This window comes from Fusarium oxysporum, chromosome 3 (assembly GCF_000149955.1).
Source record: "Fusarium oxysporum f. sp. lycopersici 4287 chromosome 3, whole genome shotgun sequence".
NCBI classification, from domain to species: Eukaryota; Fungi; Ascomycota; class Sordariomycetes; order Hypocreales; family Nectriaceae; genus Fusarium; species Fusarium oxysporum.
In genome coordinates, this window is record NC_030988.1 from 2939739 (window position 1) to 2958752 (window position 19014).

Sequence of the window (19014 nt, forward strand, 5' to 3'; positions counted from 1 at the left end):
TACCCCCCGTGCTATAGGCACGATCACTGGTGACTTGATGAATAGTACGGGGTCGGCCGATCTCTAGGCCCTACCCAAGTACGTGTTTTGCGTTCGCTCGCGGAAACACCTGGTTCAGAATTAACGTCGCTCCCTGACGAGAAGCATCTGCAATCCGCGATTCGCCGGTAACCCGCTATGGCAGCACAACAACAGTCGTTAGAATCGCTTCTGGGAATTAGTGGCCAGCACAAATCAATCAAGCAGCAGCTTGACGCTGCGTCCATCAAGACTGAAGCTGGAAGAACGACCCTCGCCAACTGTCCAGATCGGCTGCAAGAAATATATACCAGAAGAACACATTGCCAATAAGAATCGCAAAGGTCGAAGGAGCTGGATCCAAGCCCATGGCTTCTTTCTTACAGAAGTCAGTCCTGATTTACGGACATTGCAGACCTACTGGGTATGCTCGAAATGTGATGAACGAGGCAAGAGCTCATTATTCGTCGCCACAAATACAACATCGCCAATTGAGCGCCTCCGAAGGTAAATGGTATCTATACGAGCCTGATCTTTAATGCTTCTTCATTTTCTTACGGGATGTAGGTCTCATATGATCACCGAGGCGGATGACAATGCGGATGAAGATTCGTATTCGTCTCGCGCTGACATTCACCCACCTTCGAAACGGCGTTGCTTGGAGTCTCCTACTGCAAGATCGAATCTCACTAAAGCGAAGGAGTTGACGGTCGGCTGGATCGTTACTGCCAATCTTCCATTCACGGCGCCATCGAATCCGTACTTGCGCCGAATGCTCGATTTACACGATGCATTATTAGCAAAAGAGGTACCGTGGAGTCGGCTGTCAGTGCGTGATACTATGCGGAAATTATTCGAGGTAAAGAAGGGAGTAATATCAAGTCAATTGCAGAAGGCGGTCACAAGGATTAGCTTTAGCTTTGACCTATGGACTTCTTCAAACCGGTATGCTTTCCTTGGCCTCCACGCTCACTATCTCGACGCCTCCTATCAAGTCCAATTGCGACTCCTTGCTCTGCGCCGTATATGGGGATCTCATTCCGGAGACAACCAAGCAGCGACAATATATGATATCTTGGGCGAGTATGGGATACGAGATAGGACTGGCGCGGGTGTCTGCGATAACGCCTCGTCCAATGATACATGCTTAGAGAGCCTCTATCGTCAACTTTATCCTGCAATGGCGGAAGAAGATATTAGAAATCATCGAACAAGATGCTTTGGGCACATTCTTAACCTTGCAGCTCGAGCCTTTCTCTGGGGAGAAGATCCTGACTCGTTTGAGCGAGAAGCCTTCACCGAGGTGGCTTTCCAAGTTGAAGAGCGTGAGCTTCGGCTCTGGCGGAAACGGGGAGCGGTGGGCAAGCTGCATAACATCGTCCGGTTCGTCAGGGCTTCCCCGCAACGAAGAGAGCTGATGAAATCTCTGGCTTGTGACCAGAACGACGAAGACGGCTATCAACTCTTTGAAGAGGAGCGAGCTGCCATCGACCTCGAGCTGATCCAAAATAATGAAACCAGATGGAATTCGACCTTCCTGATGATCCCGCGTGCCATTCAAAAGCGAGAGCACATTGACCATTTCATTGCATATCTCGAAACGAAGACGTCAGAGCCCCGACAACGGGTGCCTGTCCAAGGTCAGAGCGGGAACTTGAGGCTGGGCGCTCGTAAGAGAGGAGGGAAATTAAGTTTTACGGAGAGCGGCAGGAGGAGGTGATGCGAAAAGAGGTGTATATTACCAGCGGAGGTGGGCATCGCCTCGACGGCCTGGCGAGTTTATTTGTGTCTTGATGATGATCACCGACGATGCGTCCAGATCTCTATTAAGAACTGTTGGTCAAAGCTCGATGAGTATTACAGCCTACTAGGCCAATCGCCACTTTATCCGGCTGCCGTTATTCTTCACCCACGCTGGAACGTGTCTTGGCTTGAGGCGAACTGGACCAGCGACGAGCAACCAGTGTGGCTACGAGACGCTAAAAACAGTGTCTGGGAATTCTTTGAACAGCACTATCCACGTGAGGAGCAGCCCGAGACATCGAGGACGATGACAGGAAAAACGATGCGGCAAGACAAGCCCAGTCAATTTGACTAGTGGATGCAGAGCTGCGATCGGTGCATGATGGAGGAAAAAGACGAGCTTGGCGTTTACATGAGGCAAGGGCCAGTTGGGCGAGAGAACTTGAGCAAAGGCACAGCATAAGCCCCGAGATAATAGAGGAGATGCAGTGTCTACGAAACTGGCTACGCCATCAAGCGATCACTATGGGTGAGGTGGTTAGCTTTGGCGGGGACTTGGTGGGTTGGGAGGGAGGGGAGGCTTAATAGCTTTATTGGAGCCTCAGGTCAGCACCTTCATTTCAAGTATATCAATTCAATTCAAGTTAAGTAAGTCCATGGACGATTTTATTTCAAGTAATCAAGTTGGACCCCCAAACTTGACTTACTTGAATTGAAGTCAGCGCTGGGTTGAACAGGGTTGCAATGCGCATGGCACCGCACGTCGGTATGCCTCGGATCCACATGTGGGGCGGGCCATCCTGAATAGTTGATTTAGTCCAGTCACCAGCGTTCGAGACGATGAGCGAGTAGCCTTTCGGCCGGCCGTTGACGGCCTCGGGAGCGGGAATAGTGGCGAACGAGTGCCACTCCACGAGGGGATTGTATGATAGGCGAGCGAATGAGCCGTTGACGGGGACTGTGTAGCCAAAGTGCAGTCTGATCGCGTGGTCTGACAACTTTTCCGCTTGGACGAGTACCTTACGGAGAAAGAACCACGAAGAAGCGACACTTACAGTCGCTACGGCCAGGAGCCAGAATGGTGGTGACCGGGCGCAGGCTTGTCCCAATGAAGTGCCGGTGGCTGCATTGTCCTTGCTTGTGATAATTACTTGAACCCAGAAGAATACGAGCATGGTCCAGTCGATAAATCGATGCGTTCTCTCAAACAAGTCGTGGTGGCGCTTACGCATCGACGGCCAGGCAAGACCGATCATGACGGCGAAAAAGGCCGAGAGAGCCCACGAGATAACTTTGGATATGATCGACTGTTTGCCCCAGTTTGAAAAACTTCCGCTCACCATGCAGACAATGTCGGCGATATTCGCCACCAAGAGCCAAGCTCCTGCACCAACGGCTGCACCGGAATGGACACCACCGAGATGATATATCTTTGCGCAACGAGCCCGAATGAAGAGAGGCCAGGACTTTGGTACGCTGCAAGCGATTGTGTATAGGACGTTGATGACGAAGTCCTGGCGGACGAGAACGGCCGTGACCAAATTGATTGCCGTGATGTTGCTTAGCCACTCCCGGCTGATCCCGGTCATTACCAGAGCAATGGCAGCCGAGATGTTGAACAAGCCAACGAGCGAGAAAAGCCGCCGGTAGATGATGAATACCCGGTAACGGAGTCCGCGCGAATATTTACGGTGTTTCTTGTCGGGGAGGGCGGCTTCGAGATCGACTTGTTCCTCGACTAGAGTGGCATCCGACAGGTGTTGTTTATATTGCGCAGTAGTGCTGGGTGAAAATGTATTTTTGGAAAACTTGGTTGTTTCTTATTGAGCTGAGAGTTATTCTCAGGTTTATATCTCTAGATAATTGTATCTAGGACTTTCAAACTAACAGTCTGAATCCTGAAGGGAAGGGGGATTCCCGGATTTTCCAACAAGTTTTGCGACTGATTTGCAGCGCGTTACCACCGCGTCTGTTAGTAACTTAATACTGGGTCGATTAACTAGCTGGAGCCTTATCACCACCGGGGAAATGATCCGTCGACTTGCCACTAGGGCGACGATTAGTGCTGACGGAGGTATTGAGAAGAGTAGCCGTAATTGGGTTAGATCCTTGCGAGTGACCGCATTGAAGGTTTTGCACTGTGCGAAGAGCACAGGTACAGAACGTAGACTTAATAATATCACCTGTATCAGAAGGAAGGGCACACAACGGGGGATGCAAAACAAGGGCCAGGGCAAAGAGATCATTGCTAAGCTACCGAACAAGGTACTGCGTCTCCCCTTAATTTGCACAGGAATTTGGCTGTAATTAGCAAACCGGCCAGGAATGCCATATGGCATTTAATCTCACCTCGGAACCCTCCGCGCGCCCCTCATTTCCACCCCTTCCAATAACCTACAACCTTTTTTTGATATATCACTTCGATCTGCGTCATACGTTTAAAATGGGCATTCTGCCTAGCCAGACCGCCTCTAGCGACTATCTTGTAATACTTAGCCATACCCCAACCAACGCAAGGAGCCGCAATTGGGTCGTCCAGTTTTCTACATTTATTACCTTGCTCGTTATTTGGGAGTTGTTGAGTGTCTATCCTCCTCCTGTCACATTCGACGTCTTAGAAATGACTTCTACTACATTTTGGTGCCGGGGGGATTCCGTGGCCCTCGTGCCACCTCCTCCTGGCATAACACCGAACTTCGTCGACCCGCCGACCCGAACTCCTTTTGTCATCAGCTCTTCCATTGGGTGTTTGGCTGTCTCATCCTGTTTCATGTTAATCCGTATCTATACCTTCGTCGCAATTATAAAGACACGGGACTCGGCTGACTGTAATACTCTATCATCGAAGCCTGACGACTAGATGCTAACATGACATTGCAGATATGTTGGTTATTGCATGGGTAGGTCGCCACCACCGTGGCTAATGTAAGCGAACAGGTCCTAACACTAAGGCTCAGGCCTTTGCAGCAATATACTCGTCGATGACGTGTACTAGTAAGTAAATATGCCTAAATATGAGCGCAGTATCTTACTCTCCCAGTGGTAAAGTATGGCTTCGGACGCCACGCATGGGATATCCCGTTCTCAACTTTCAACAACAACTTTATGAAAGTATGGCCACCTTCCCTTCTCATTCCACCAAGCCTCTTAAAGCTGACATAATTCTGCCTGAGGTTGGAGCCATTACCGGTACATTCTACGGAATGTCCATCATGTTAACGAAGCTTTCCATCTTGGCCTTCTATCTCAGATTCGTCATAGCATCAGCAAAGCTCAGGGGCGTCATTTATGCCACAATAGTGCTTACCATACTATACAGTCTTATCGCCTCATTTGTATGGGTTTATGCATGTCAACCTCTTGAGAAATACTGGGACCTCACTATCACGGACGGATCCTGTATCAACTTCTTGAAGGTTACCATTTTCAGTGGAGTGATGAATACAGCCACCGATGCGATCATTCTGTTGCTCCCGATTGCGATTCTACGGGGCTTGCGCCTACAAAAAAGACAAAAGCTTGGCGTGATGATGATTATGATGACGGGTGGTTTGTGGGTGTTCAACCTCCTTGCTGCGAGGCTTAATGCTGACGCACAGCACAGTGTCTTGGGTATCAGCGTTGTGAGACTGAAAGTGACAGTAGACTCACTTTCATACCAGGATTTGACATGGGATAGTGTCCCAGGAACAGCATGGTGGTCAGCATTCCCTATTGCTATATGCTTGTGATGCGTTGACATATCCAACTTCGTATTGACAGGACGGTTGAGGTACACTTGGCTTTGGTATGCGCATGCCTTGCATCCCTCAAGCCTTTTCTCGGAAGATTTCTACCAAAAGTAATTGGAAGCAGCTATGGTACCTCTGACAGCAACAGCGGAGGAATACAGCCGACACTTTACCTGACTTCGAACCCTGGTCTGCCTTGGTCACGGGATGGGGACGAGATACCGCTTTGACCTAGTGCCGCAACTGCCTCAAAGTAAGCAGACTGCCGTCCTTGAAGTTAGTACAAGTTTACCAAACTGTGATATGAAAACCAGGAAGTGCCGAGCGCCTAAGCAACAACTGGTTGTCCGCTTCTCGAATGGCCGTGTGACCACCCCGAGAATATAGCCGCAAAGTTCCTAAAAAGCGCCAGTAAACAAAGAAGATCGTTCACCGAGTTCCGCGCCGGCCAATCCACTCTCCATTGGTTAGTGCTACACAGGAATTTGCGCAGCCATATATTTTATTACCCAACTAAGTGCCAACTATATACATAGACCTAGAAAATGATCAGTCCATGGCGCTTTCCAGATCGTGTGGTTGGCCAATAACATCCTGCGAGCCACCTGTAGGGTTGGAGAGCGACGCATCGGTGGTGACGCTATGACAATCCTGTGGCCTATGGAAGATGCGCTCCTGGCTCTCACTCCGCAAGTCGGCGCCTTGGCCGCCGGTTGAAAGATTCTCAGTGCAGGATTTCGTCTTTGTGATTTTGCGATCGAGCTCCATGACCTGCCCGTGCAAAGTGACGGCTCTGCTCTGGCCATTTGACGACTGCCGGTGGCTTGAGCCAAGACTACTGCCGAAAACGCGAGGAAAGACCTGTTTCAGAAACGGCTTCATGAATGGGAGACACGAGCAAATAATGCCGGTGTTCATCTCGATGGCCCTGGGACATTTAGACTCGGAAGAAATAGGAAGAAAGGCACCACCTACACCCAGACGTATCCATCTACGAGATGCCACGTCAAATCGTTGAGGCCCATCAAACCCAAAAGAGATTTAATTCGGAGAAAACCGACGACACAGACACTAGTCACTGTCAGTAACATGGCATGGAAGAATGGAAAGGCGGCGATTTACAAGGAACCAGTCATGAAGATGCCGATTAGGCCGAGTTTCTGCCTTCTGGGCATTTTTACATTCCAAAGCATCGGTATTGGCAAGGCCAACATGAAGAGATCAGTGGTGACATTAAGTGCCAATGTGGCGATGAAGTAAGCCATTCGGTCGATGCAGGACCCATCTGAGACGGTGATATCCCAAGCCATCTCAATGGGATGGCACTGAAATATCGCGACCAGCACTGCTGAGAAAGAATAGCCAGCAACGATTGCCATGAGCAGGCACACAACCGCTCTGAATCTCCGACTTGGGGAGATTCGAAGGTAGACGGCTAGAAGAGATAGCTTCGTGAACATCATGGAGACGCAGTAAAGCGCCTGAGTCGTTATTTGCAGCTTCAGTTGCCAAGACATAGCATTAGTATCTGAAGACTATTAAGCCTCAAACGAGGTCCTCTTTGGATTCAAGTATACCTGTAGGAAAGTTGGACTGAACTTGACGATTGGGACGTTCCAGATATGGACGCCCAGGCCATAGCTGCATTCTTGGCGCACGTAAGTTGACAGAGCCAAAATACGGGGTCCGAACTTGGACTTACGAATGATATTTATGCTCGCAAAGGCAACGGCAGATATCTGTCGTTGAGTCAACATTGAAATGCAAGTCACGTCGGGCGCATGACTATACCCAGGCGGGGATGATCAGATCTAATCACTGTTAACGGATCTCCTGGAAAAGGTACAAGCCGGACTTGTGGGCGTACTCACAATCGCTGTAGTCCACAGTCCGGACGATCTTTAACTTTGTGAACAGCCGCAAAGCACAAACCGACGTCGCGAGAGCAAGACAAGCAATGTTTACCACGACAACGGGCTGTCCACTGTACTCGGGATGGTCGAAAGAGGGGGATATCCCTGGTGGAGGGGGAGCGGCGCCCTCGATAGCGGCATTGTCACTTGGCTGGTCACTCATTGCCAAGGAAGTCTCTTGTATTCCGGGCGTATACCGTCGGCCAAATTCACACAATACAGTGGAGATCCACTTGCTTAGCAATATCTGAGGACGATGAGACTTATTTATGTTCTTTTTATTCTAGGTGGTGCCGCAAAATTCGACGAAGGCTAGGGAATTTAGGTTACCGCGAATTACAAAGCCACGTTTTCTCGAAAGTTTTATCCCTGGCAGGCGGGAATGGCGCTCAGATACTGCATTACGCCACCTTGGAAGTAGTTGACATGGGTGATCGACTATAATATGCCGGCTGCTCTCCCGTGGTGGGCCTAGCGGCAGCTAGTAAGGGGAAAGCCAGCATGTGCCTCGAACACACGAGTCATTCCCGGTGTGTGAAGCCTTAAGGCATCCTTTAGTCTATCCCTTTGAATGTGTTAAACGTTCCGCCAGGTCACTCTAGAGACACCAGCCTAATTAAAAAGCCAGGAAGAAAGGCGGATTATTCACTACCTAATTTAGCCTCTGCCACTTGTCTCACCATTGCTCACGTCCCCAAATGAAGTGATGCATCTTTTTCTTTGCTAGAGGCTTCTCAGCGTTGTTACTGACCAGCCCCAAAAGCTTCCTTGAGCCCTTTGGCGTTGGCTTCCTAAGCCGATTACCTTGACAAGCAAGGCAATTAGAACTTCACCTTGCAGTCATCATATGCATTGAGGGCCTCGGCAAGCATCAATGGATGACTCATTAATAACTTCTCCATGACTTTGAATGGTGTTTTGGCGATGCATCTCAAGGTTCCCCGCACGTAACGAGGGTGTAGGACAAGGTACTTATGGGAAAGCCTGAACAAATTGAAAGGTGATAGGCTTAACTTCTCAGAAAATTTAAAGCCTACTGTACTGGGCATGTGATATCGAATGGATTGCCTAGATATCTAGGATCCGTCCGTGCATCATTTAAGGCGTCGGATCATCCGCGAGGCCAGGCGAACGGTCCACAGGATTAGTTTGTCTTGGCGTAACCAGTGGCTATTACTGTCATATAAAATATAGGTCGGTCTCGGTAGACTGGTAGACTGGGTCAGGGAAACCTCTTGTTGCACTGATAAGTATGCGAAAAAAGAATTAAGGTCAGATAAAACCAATAATGAGCAGTAAGAGTGTTTTTTTGTTTTTTTTTTTCATTATTATCTGAAATGTGGGGTCCTCCATCCCACAGATTATACTTAAAGCACACAGCTCGATTAATAAGTGTTGTTGTTTCCTGAGGCTCGTTAAGATCATGCCTGACATGCGACACCACGCTCTAGAAAAACTCAAAAAGAATCGTCTCTTCTCAATACCTATCATTACCTGCGTCTCGCAGCAGGGGGCAGTCGTGTGTGACCATCATGTTGCAATCAAATGGAACACGAATCCAGCCACATCATATCTCTTCTCTACGTTAGGGACAAGGCAGAACACATGACCCAATCCCAGCTTCTTGTTCGTTGGGCAGTCGCCAGAGTTGTCGACATCCGGCGCCACGCTGACAATGTAATCGCGCAAATCTGGGAAGTTCCGGGTCTCATGCCCGGGTTAAATAACTTATCTTTATAGAGTTATAAAGTTCGATGAGGGCGGAGAGCGCCCGCATATAAGCGATCAGGCTGGGGTAACAGTAAGGCTAGGAGGCATCCACCTCCCTTACTTCTGCCAGGCGTATTAGCCACAAGCCATTCTTTTGTACAACGGCCAATGGTGCCCCTTGTGGTGACGTTACTGACTAGTGGCGATTAGCTCAAGAGCTAATGCGCTATGATCAAAGAAGCCGGCACTTGAACTACCGCACCAACTCATGAAATTCGGTAGCGCCTGTGGATACACGCTAGTTTGAGCCATTTCCTTCATTTGACCAATAAGGCTATTTAACAAGATGTCAGATCTTTATTTACATCCTGACCAATTAGAGGGCTAGTATCAGGCTAGTCTGTACCCACAGGCGCTACCGAATTTCATGAGTTGGTGCGGTAGTAGATCTGCATTTGCGGGCGCCGTGCGTCTTATGAAAGTGACAAGTGCTTAATTATACCGCCCTTCTCGTATATAAATCTCACGGAGGATGATCTTGAGCCTTGTCCTTGTTGGGATTTATTAAAAGTATCTGGATTTATAATAATGGCTTTGCTAATATTAGGTCTCCTATGAAGCAACTAGGCCTTGAAATCGTCCCTGTACTTTAGTTTAGGGCGTGAGTTCTATAGAGGTCTAAGGCGCGGCATAGTGGAATTTGCCGTTAGCTTGAACAATGTTCACCTTGGCACCTCAAACCGTTTCGGTGGCTGTCCTAGTGTAATTTAATCTCTTCCAAGCCATGACTTGTGAAATTCTGAGTAATGGCTGGAATTAAAGAAAGAAGAGAGCTTACTGCAGGGGACCCTATTTTTTGTCTGTTTCTAATAGTCGTTGGCGCTCCCACAAGAACAGATATTAAATAGGTGCTAGGTTGTCACATGCAAGCAGGGTTTACGGTTGTAGTGATAACCCAATCACCCGGGAAGTTGCTTTCTTGATACCAGTTGCTAAGGTGATTTTGGCCTGCAAATACGATAAAGGGCTGGACCGCCCAGCCTTCCGCATCAATTGCTTGGATCACTGTAACCCATTCCCGATCTCCAGGCTGTACTTTTTTAGGGTGTTATTGAGACGTATGGGGAAAAGTATAACGACTGAATTCAATTGATCAGATGCTTTTATATGTTTTTATCTGGAATCCTGTATTTAAAGTTTGAGATTTTTGGGACACTCGCTTGTGTGGAGACATTCGCTTGATAGACGTTGCCAAATCCGAGAAGCGTGCACGGGCCGGAAAAAAAGGTATTGGGTGCCAATACCAGTGGTAATTGGTACAAGTAGGATATGGGTCCTGGCACCTTACATTGCGTATCTAAAGCTCAGGAGAAAAGAGAACAAATTGAGGGCGGCGCCATCTTAGAGCCTAGCGACTATAGTCGGCTCGAGAGTGACTTCTGCCAAGCGTAACACCTCCTGAGCTAAGGACCGTTTCCCGAATGGGAGACACACCGACGGCGCGGTGATGATAGCGGCGGCACGATTCTTTGTGCGCAAGTCACTGTATACAACAGACTTCTAGGCTGCTTGCCCGGACCAAAGTCACACTACCAGCCGCCCTGCTCCGCGGGCAACTGCCTGCTACCAACCTGGTCACCAATGCTCGAATTCAAAGAGCGATATGAGGCTGCCCCCTTCAATCCGGCCATCTCCACATCTTCGACAATTGGGTTCTGACTTCCAATTTCATCAGCTTCGTTGGAATCCCCCCTTGTGGCAATGTTCGCGCGCGACTCATTGTGGCCGACAGACTGGAGCACGTAATCTCCATCGTGCTTGGCACCGCGTGGCCAGCCTCGAGAGACGATGTTCTTTGTTGACCGAGAAGCTCTCTCAAGAACACCTGGAAGGAATCTCTGAATCAGTGTCTTAAATGCCACGGTGCAAGATAAGACGAGGGCGAGATGGATTTCTACAGATGACCAGTTCAATGATTCGACCTAATATCTCAGTTAAAACCGGGCAATGGAGTAAAGATGTGTCAATGGGGGCGCACAGTCGTCCCTAGGTAACTATCAGCAGGTATTCAAAGGCAGATTGAAGTTTCCATACAGGTATTATCTCCGCGGTCTACATCCACGATCAGCTTTAAGTTTGGCAAGTTTAGGGAAGAGACTTACAATCTGGGGAATATAATAAACGCACAAGAGTTACCAGGCGGAAAACACTTGCAACTAGAACACTTCTTGCCGTTAAGACCCATGGCAACTCACTTATTGACTTGGCCGAGAAGACACTTACAGGAAACCCAGCGCAAACACCAATACCAATCCCATCCGCTGCCTTTTGGGTACTATCAAAATGGTCAATATTGCGTTCGCCACCAATATCTGTCTACTTACGATTTAGATGCCAGAGGATCTGTATTGGCATGGCATAGATGGCAATGTCAAAGATCATGTTTGCGGTCGTATTAAACATGTAAAATGTGTTTATGTCGATGCAATGGCCTGGGATATCTGGTTTCCAGAGTTTCTCGAAAGGCAAACATAATAACATGGATACCAGCGAAGTGGAAATGCCAAAGGCAAAGACCAGGACCATCGAGACGTATAAAGCCAGTCGGTAGGTCTTATGAGGGGCGATGCGCAGGTAAAGGCTAAGGTAGGATAGCTTAATAAACATCTGACAGAGTCCGTAAATTAGCTGCTTACTTGTTAGTGCCAATCCTGGAAGTACAGATTGAGTGTGGTTGACTCACGCCTGACAACAACATGACCCGAGTGTATGTTGGCACATTCTCGGGTTGCAGGTATTCAATATGGAGCCCCTCTCCATATCTTGTTGCTGGTTTTACGTTAGTAAAGACTGAGGTGAATTTATCAAAGCTGAAACGACCTACAGAGCATATAGAGTGTCGAGAGTGCCAGGCCAAAAAGAAATGCAATCGCAATGAGAACTGTATGATTATCAATACGCCATTTGAAAGCAATGGTACAGGAAGAGCGCCAACCGTCATCGGGACCAATTTTCTTAACAACGAATGCCCGGGTGGAAAGTCTCGCCGCGATAGCGAGGATTGAAAGAAGCATTAATGCGATATTTAGCCCGAGGATTGGAGTTCGTCGGTCCTCCATAGTTGCGAATGCTTTACGTAAAATGTAGGGAAATAATAGACAGAGAGTTTGAGATAATTTGAGAGCTATAACCACTTGTATATATCTTGTCCAAGATGCTTTGGGCGATCGTTCGGAGCCTGAGCCTGGAATCAAAGTCCATCAATCCTCCTTGACTGACTCGACGTGGCGTCTGCTTACACGGCCACTGTATCAAAGCGTTAGATTGAACTGTGAAATCTAGTCATTCTCTTCGAACATTGGGACGAGTCCAGGGAGCACCGTTCGACTACGTGCTGGCGCTATACGCCCTGGTAGAACCTTACAGCCACAGAAAGATAAGCTGTTTGGACGGGGTTACCCTAACCAATACCTGACCAATCCACCTCACTCAGTTGATGTCTTGTCTTCCAATCACATCAATTGGGGCGGTCCACGAATAGCAGGCTTTGGATGCCGGTCCGTCAGTGTATAGCCAATAGCAGCTCTCGACTTTGAGACGATCCCCTCATGCACCCGCCCCTCTCAAAGTTAGCTTCTCCGTCTCCCTCTTTAGCTTCTCCCACGCCCAGCAACGCGTCTCCCTGGCTCGCTCAGAGAACGCCCAGCCTGGGAAATGCCTCCAGAGCGTACGTTCATACTGTTCATCGCTTACGGAAGAGGTTCTCACAGTCGAGACAGGGGTCGAGGTTGAACGGGTAGGATACGGCGTCGGGCAGGGTGTTGATTCGGCAGCGGACCCGAAGCCGCTGTCGGAAATGTCGAAGCAGGAATCAGGCAAGGTCATGGTAAAATAATCTCTTTGTCATGTCGAAAACGCAAAACATGGTGCAGGTGATGGGTCAACAACAGGTCGTCAGGTCAGCGCGAATGACGCGTCCAACGCGACCAGTTGGCACAATATGCCCTTATCCTGCAGATGTTTCAGATACTTGCCTTTCGAGCCAATTTGATGTGGACGAGCACGTAGCGAGTGCCATATTGGGGTCGGGTATTAGATAAGTCCCTAACATCCTTCACATCACGAGCTTGACGCGATTAGTATCGCTTGCAATTTTTCGCGCAGTATTGAGATATTGAGGGATCTGGACGCGTTTTTTGAATCAGCTTGCGGGCAGTTATTTAATGGTATAATTGTTGTATTATAAATTCAAAGTATGGACAGTCGAACTTGATATTTGCCGGATATGTTGTTGAGGAAAATGTACACTTATTGATGGCCCTCATAACGATATGCACTCACGGAGCAAATCCTAAGTATATCCATCGAGACTTACGTCATCCCAATAAGAAAGCGTAGGACATTCGAATAGTGTTTCCTATATTGTATGTATTCTAAAATTGCGCTGTTCAGAAGCTTCATGGTGTTTTTGACATAGGGTAGCAACATTGCAAAGATTATGGGGCACATCAGCCTCTGTTAAAGGCATTCTGCCAAAATATATGGGCGCCCTTAACTACCCCACTTATAATCCACCCAAATCCACCCTATCCATCCACGACATTGCCGAGTGGATTCGGTGGATTAGCCAATCCACTGGGATTTTGCCAGTGGAGTGGACAGTGGAATCCACGAGTGGATCCACTACGTGGATTGGGTGGAGTGGCTTTCAACCTTGCGCGTAATCGACCATCTGAGGAGCACCCCGGGCCAGATTCATATCGCTTTCGATGGCTGGCGCTCCAGGAACCGGCACGCGCTCTATGGGATAGTGTATTCTTTTGTTGACAATAATGGAGCCCCATCGAAACTGGTCCTTGGCCTGCCGGAACTGAGGATTTCGCACACTGGTGAGAATATTGCAGCGCAGATCCTGGAGATACTGGAGAGTTATGAGATTCTCGACAAGGTGGGATACATGACGTTGGATAACGCTGGCAACATGGACACTGCTACGGAGGAGCTTGCAAGGGCGCTGGGCGTCGATTCGAAGCAACGGAGAATACGATGCTTCGGCCACGTGCTTAATCTTGTTGTCAACGCCCTATTGTTTGGGCAAAACCCTGAGGCTTTCGAAACCGAGGTCGATGGGGAACCTGGTTTTGATGTTACTCAGCACGAAATCTGGCGGAAGAAAGGCCCCGTTGGCAAACTCCACAACCTGGTGCACTGGATCCACCGGTCGGACAAGCTGACATATAAACTCCGTGCTCTTCAGGAAGAGTTCTTTCAAAACTCTGACATCCCAGTCATTCAAGCGAGGAAACCTTTGGACGTCGTACGTGATAATCAGACTCGCTAGTTGTCGACTCTCTATATGATGAGGCGGGGCCTGAAGCTACGACCCTTTCTCGAGGACCTCATTGAGAAAACCACGATAGAATTCAATAGAGAACGCCGGAATGGTGTGAGAAGGACAGAGGAAATGCCTCTGTGCCTTTGTGAGGAGAGCCTGCTCAGCGAGAATGACTGGATGGTTGTTGAGTTAATGGAGGAGGTGCTTGTTGACTTTGAGGAGGCACTCCGTATGCTTGAGGGTGATGCCCAAAGACGACCACGCAAAGGAGGACATGTCGAGGCATACGGCAATATGTGGGACGTCGCCTCAACATATGAATTTCTGATGGAAAGGCTTGAGGAGTGGAAAGCAGTTGCGGGAAACTACCCGGATTCCGAACACTTCAGGGTTAACATTAATTTAGGATGGTGCAAGCTGAATGACTATTACACGAAGCTTGATGAAACGCCAGCATACTATGCCTCAGCGATTCTGAATCCTGTTTCGCGCTGGGCATATTTCGAGAACACATGGACTGATGAGACACCGCTGGTGTGGCTTGAAGAGGCAAAAGATATGGTGAAGAAATTGTGGGAGGAAAAGTACAAATCATCGCCGACACTGTCAACGCCCAATGGAGAGCCTCCACTGAAGCGTTTGAAGGTAATGAGTGCGCTTGAGAGGCATCGGGCTTGTAGAACGTCGTCGCTGCCAGACGAAACTGCTTGCTTGAAAGGTTCGTGGGATGGGGACTATGATGAGTATGATCATTGGCTACGCAATCCCGATGCGAAGCACGATCCACTGGTGACAGATCCACTGCGGTATTGGTGGGAGAAACGGAAAGACTATCCACGACTGTCACGGATGGCTCTCGATGTGCTCTCGATCCCACCTATGTCTGCAGAGTGCGAGCGACTATTTAGCGTTGCTGGGCAAATGGTGTCACCACTTGGGACTCGGCTGGAAGCCAGTACGATAAGGATGACGCAAACATTAAGATCGTGGGTGAGAAGTGGGCTAATTGAGGCCGGAGATGCACTGATAGATGTGTCTGAAGAAACTGCAAATAGCATTAAATGGCAAAGCAGAGAAGGATGATTAATACGTACCGGAGGGGGGAGGTGGTCCAGAGGGTGGGGCTCGATGTGTATAATTGAGCTCAACCGTTTCAATTCAACGCCATCAATCCAAATTCAAGGCGTGATGGTTCAACTCCATGGACTACACGATGAGTAAGCTGTCCACTCAACTCAACATGGACGCCGGATTGATGGAATTGAATTGTTGACCACCCTGATCAAAAATGCTGCTATCAAAATTCTCTGGGATATTTCCCCAGTAAAGAGCCCTATCACTAACTTTTATTGAAGCAGTGATGATTCCGTTTTCGGATCCATGGGTAGACGCACCAGTGTTGTTGGATTACGCAGGGATGCTGAGTGCAGTTGATAATTGATTGTTATTATTAACTCCTTGCAGTCGAAGGACCTTTGTGGCCTTATATCTTCGACTGTTTCTTTCTTGGACTTGAGTCCTAGAGTCCTAGAGTCCTAGATGGAAGTCCTACGATTTGAGTTTTAGGACATTAAACTTTAACTTTAATCTTGAAACTTAATCCTGAAGTTGAGGGGGAACCATCAATTCTTCCAACAATCGATTGTATATTCCAAACCATCCTAACTTGTTCCACAGACTTGAGAAAAACAAGGGCCTAAGCTCATTAAACTGTGCTTGTCTCGCTCTACCATATGCCTGGGTTTTGACCCATTTTGAGGAGTTTTTGTTTCTGAACTCACGCATCAACCCTAACCTCCAAATCCCCATATGAGAGAGTCCAAGCCCGTCTGATTCGTTAACTGCTGTTGCGGTCCCGTACTCATATATGGCCCTGGAACACATCCAGCGAGAGGCACATCCGAAATCATCCGGATAGAAGCCATCGAATCATGCGGCTCGTAAAGGTTTGGGAGCCGTTGCAAATTTACGCTGAGCATGCCATCCCTGACCTCTGAAGCCTTCGGCCTTTGATAAAAGGCGGTCGTTGGGGTCGGCGAGTTGCTAATCGCTCTGAGGCTTTGAGAATCCAAAGAGCCAGTAGTTTTGGTGCCGCTCGAGCCTACATATTCAGGATCAATTGAGCAGCCATAGGCCGCCAAATCTGAAGAACAAGCAAGCAAGGCGTCCACGGACTTCCTTGCCTCGTTGGCAATATATGTTTGAATGAGATCGCAGTTGCAGCAGGTGTGCCGTAACAATTCCGTCTTTAGATAGTATATTTCGGTGGTCAGGGAATCAAAACACGAAGACAGGTAGCGGTTCCGGTCTTCCATGGCTCGTTCTCGGGAAGAAAGGGCAGAGGCTTCGTCGCGTTTGCGTAACCGACATCTGGCGGCAGTGGCTCGGTTACGTTCGAGGACGCGTCTTTGGCGGGGATTCTTGACAAGGTCATCATCATCGAGCTCCTCCTGCTGTCCTGTTGGACCCGATCCTTTGGACTGTTTCTTTAGTTTCCGACCGCTTTTTCTCGGTTCAAGCGACTTTACGATCACCGCAGTGGCGCTGGCTTTCGAAGGCGCCGATCCTGGCCGCGCTTGGATCCGGTTGCGAAACGGGTTGACTGGTGTATCGCCGCGCTCAGCATTCAATAATATCTCTTGCAAGGTTTCGCCGTCCCAGCGTCGATTGGGCCCTGTGGGTTGGGCCGGTGCGGCGCTATATTGGGGCTGCTGTTCTGGAATATCGACCCCCCCCACTGTTGGGACTGGGAACATATCAATTGGTTCCTCGAAGAACGAACTATCCGTTAATTAATTTGCGTGGCATGGTATAGCATTATATTTCCAGACATCGGGGAAGCACAGGACTCAATCGACTTGATGAAGGAGTCGACTGGTAGGGTGTGATAAGTTAAATCTAGAGGGCACGAACCTAACATCTCCCATCGAGGGAGAGCATGGCAGCTGTAGGAATGTTGCCATCTGGGATCCGAGTCCACGGGTACCAATGGACAGTGTGGAGGGATGTCTTGGCCTTGGGGTCTGTACAGCCCGCACAATGGGTGGCTTTGAAACCACAAAATGCAGGCTTTCAGAAGCTCCCATGCCTGGTCTAGAGCTTCTCGGACGACGACAGAAATAGATGGAATAGTCAGGCAGGGGAAGGCTAAACGGTGGCTCAATAGTTGAGATGGTATTACTAGGCCATGTGTCTAGTAACCCTAAGCATGTAAGAAGAATGTGGTGATAGAATCCTTTAACGATGAGAACCAAGAGCCCTAAAGATGGAAGCAGAGCACGAACTGATGAAAGGAGTCGGAGGTTTAAATATGGGAGCAAATAGCAGCACTTCTCTCTTAAGTGCCACAAGTCTCCACTAGGGCCAAGCGAGGTATCGGCCAGAAACTGAACCAATGGACGTATACCTTCTTCACTGGAGTAATATTTGATTTGCCCAGATTCTGGCCGATACCTCGCTTGACCCTAGTGGAGGCTTGTGGCACTCAAAGAGATATCTCCATTAACTATTATCACCGGAATGCGATACTGGACCACCACTAGCGCGACCAGCTTGTGAAGTTGGTGCCGTGGGGGAAGTATACTTGTAGCGTAGGAGCGGGAGGTACAACAGCAAGGATGGGAGTATAACTCAGTTCAAGTCAACGTAAGTTAGCTCACCCCCCTGGCCTAATTCATATATCCCATTGGCTCCTTGATAAAATGTTGATGTGGGTTGACTTACGTTGACTTGAATTGAGTTGCTCCCATCCTTGTACAACAGAACCTCTTAAACAAACCCACCACCTTAATTCCTCAATTCAACTGGATTCGGAGCATGTTCAAGCCCAGCTCGCAATACAGAAGACTTGGGGCCTTGTGATCAGCAGTCACACACCGGGGGACCAGGGCCATTACCATCCAAATATCTAGTGTAAGGGCGGCCAATATTTGGGCACCTAGGTGCCCAAATAACCGTGGGCATCCCCCTAGGACACGCAATATTATTGGCTCAAAACTCCCCACATTTTGACAAAGCACTAAAGCCTCAGCCGGCCTTCATGACTCGTACGGCTGGTACAAATGCACTAACACCTGAGACTGCGCTAGACATTTGCTGCGTCGACTCAACTACAAAACCATCATTGATACCTGGAGATGGTGTTGCATTGAAATGAAACGTATATGGGCCAAAGAATATAGTCACTTTCTACTTAATAATCGAGACGTTTTGAGCGCTGAATTGGCGTGTATCCTGTGCTCTTACTCCTCACAGGGCGGCGTTTGGATCAGTTTTCATGCTGTCGACTCTGCAGCGCTCCGTGGACCTATAGAATCGTGTTCACCGAAAAATCATGTGTTCAAAACTTTAACCATCCATTAACCCCACAGTTAGGCTACAGCAGTATCTTTGAGCCCATTCCCCCGCCCATCTGTCCTGCAACAGCTCTCCAAAGTAGCCCTAACCGTCCTGTTGTAAGCTATGTATTGGTGCCACGCTTAGTCGGGCGGCGCACCTGGGTGGGCAACTTTATTTGGGCACCTAGGTGTCTATGTATTGGCCGCCGCACGTCCACGATTATTAA

The 19014-nt window shown here is 48.7% G+C and overlaps 6 protein-coding genes across 10 annotated transcripts; 1 reads left to right on the top strand and 5 right to left on the bottom strand.

The window, feature by feature from the left end:
- Window positions 1-1165: 1165 nt before the first annotated feature.
- On the bottom strand, window positions 1166-1600 carry FOXG_06609 (uncharacterized protein; the record flags this gene model as incomplete). The annotated part of the gene is made up of 1 exon (XM_018385301.1): window positions 1166-1600. One exon carries the CDS (start codon window positions 1598-1600, stop codon window positions 1166-1168), a length of 435 nt encoding a protein of 144 aa, XP_018242585.1.
- An 832-nt stretch (window positions 1601-2432) lies between these two features.
- FOXG_06610 (uncharacterized protein) lies at window positions 2433-3350 on the bottom strand (the record flags this gene model as incomplete). The annotated part of the gene is made up of 1 exon (XM_018385302.1): window positions 2433-3350. The coding sequence occupies one exon, from the start codon at window positions 3348-3350 to the stop codon at window positions 2433-2435; it is 918 nt and encodes a 305-aa protein (XP_018242586.1).
- An 854-nt stretch (window positions 3351-4204) lies between these two features.
- On the top strand, window positions 4205-7183 carry FOXG_19323 (uncharacterized protein; the record flags this gene model as incomplete). Of its 5 annotated transcripts, XM_018399533.1 has the most annotated exons (9): window positions 4205-4589; window positions 4642-4661; window positions 4719-4755; window positions 4802-4872; window positions 4935-5314; window positions 5366-5461; window positions 5524-5745; window positions 5807-5958; window positions 6029-7150. In XM_018399533.1, the coding sequence occupies 7 exons, from the start codon at window positions 4205-4207 to the stop codon at window positions 5720-5722; spliced, it is 1188 nt and encodes a 395-aa protein (XP_018242589.1). In that variant the 3' UTR covers window positions 5723-5745; window positions 5807-5958; window positions 6029-7150. The 5 variants fall into 5 exon arrangements, with proteins under 5 accessions (XP_018242589.1, XP_018242588.1, XP_018242591.1 ...); XM_018399532.1 differs by having other exon boundaries at window positions 5807-7183; XM_018399535.1 differs by having other exon boundaries at window positions 5366-5745; window positions 5807-7183.
- Window positions 5977-7568, bottom strand: FOXG_06611 (uncharacterized protein; the record flags this gene model as incomplete). Its single annotated transcript, XM_018385303.1, has 7 exons — window positions 5977-6420; window positions 6468-6563; window positions 6615-6991; window positions 7070-7140; window positions 7195-7231; window positions 7284-7303; window positions 7364-7568. The coding sequence occupies 7 exons, from the start codon at window positions 7566-7568 to the stop codon at window positions 6042-6044; spliced, it is 1185 nt and encodes a 394-aa protein (XP_018242592.1). The 3' UTR covers window positions 5977-6041.
- Window positions 7569-10704: 3136 nt separating this feature from the next.
- FOXG_19324 (uncharacterized protein) lies at window positions 10705-12189 on the bottom strand (the record flags this gene model as incomplete). The annotated part of the gene is made up of 8 exons (XM_018399536.1): window positions 10705-11097; window positions 11154-11161; window positions 11210-11227; window positions 11278-11339; window positions 11399-11450; window positions 11500-11803; window positions 11859-11944; window positions 12000-12189. The coding sequence occupies 8 exons, from the start codon at window positions 12187-12189 to the stop codon at window positions 10705-10707; spliced, it is 1113 nt and encodes a 370-aa protein (XP_018242593.1).
- A 3874-nt stretch (window positions 12190-16063) lies between these two features.
- Window positions 16064-17757, bottom strand: FOXG_06612 (uncharacterized protein). The gene has a single exon (XM_018385304.1). It carries the CDS (start codon window positions 17204-17206, stop codon window positions 16241-16243), a length of 966 nt encoding a protein of 321 aa, XP_018242594.1. The 5' UTR covers window positions 17207-17757; the 3' UTR covers window positions 16064-16240.
- Between the last annotated feature and the right edge of the window lie 1257 nt (window positions 17758-19014).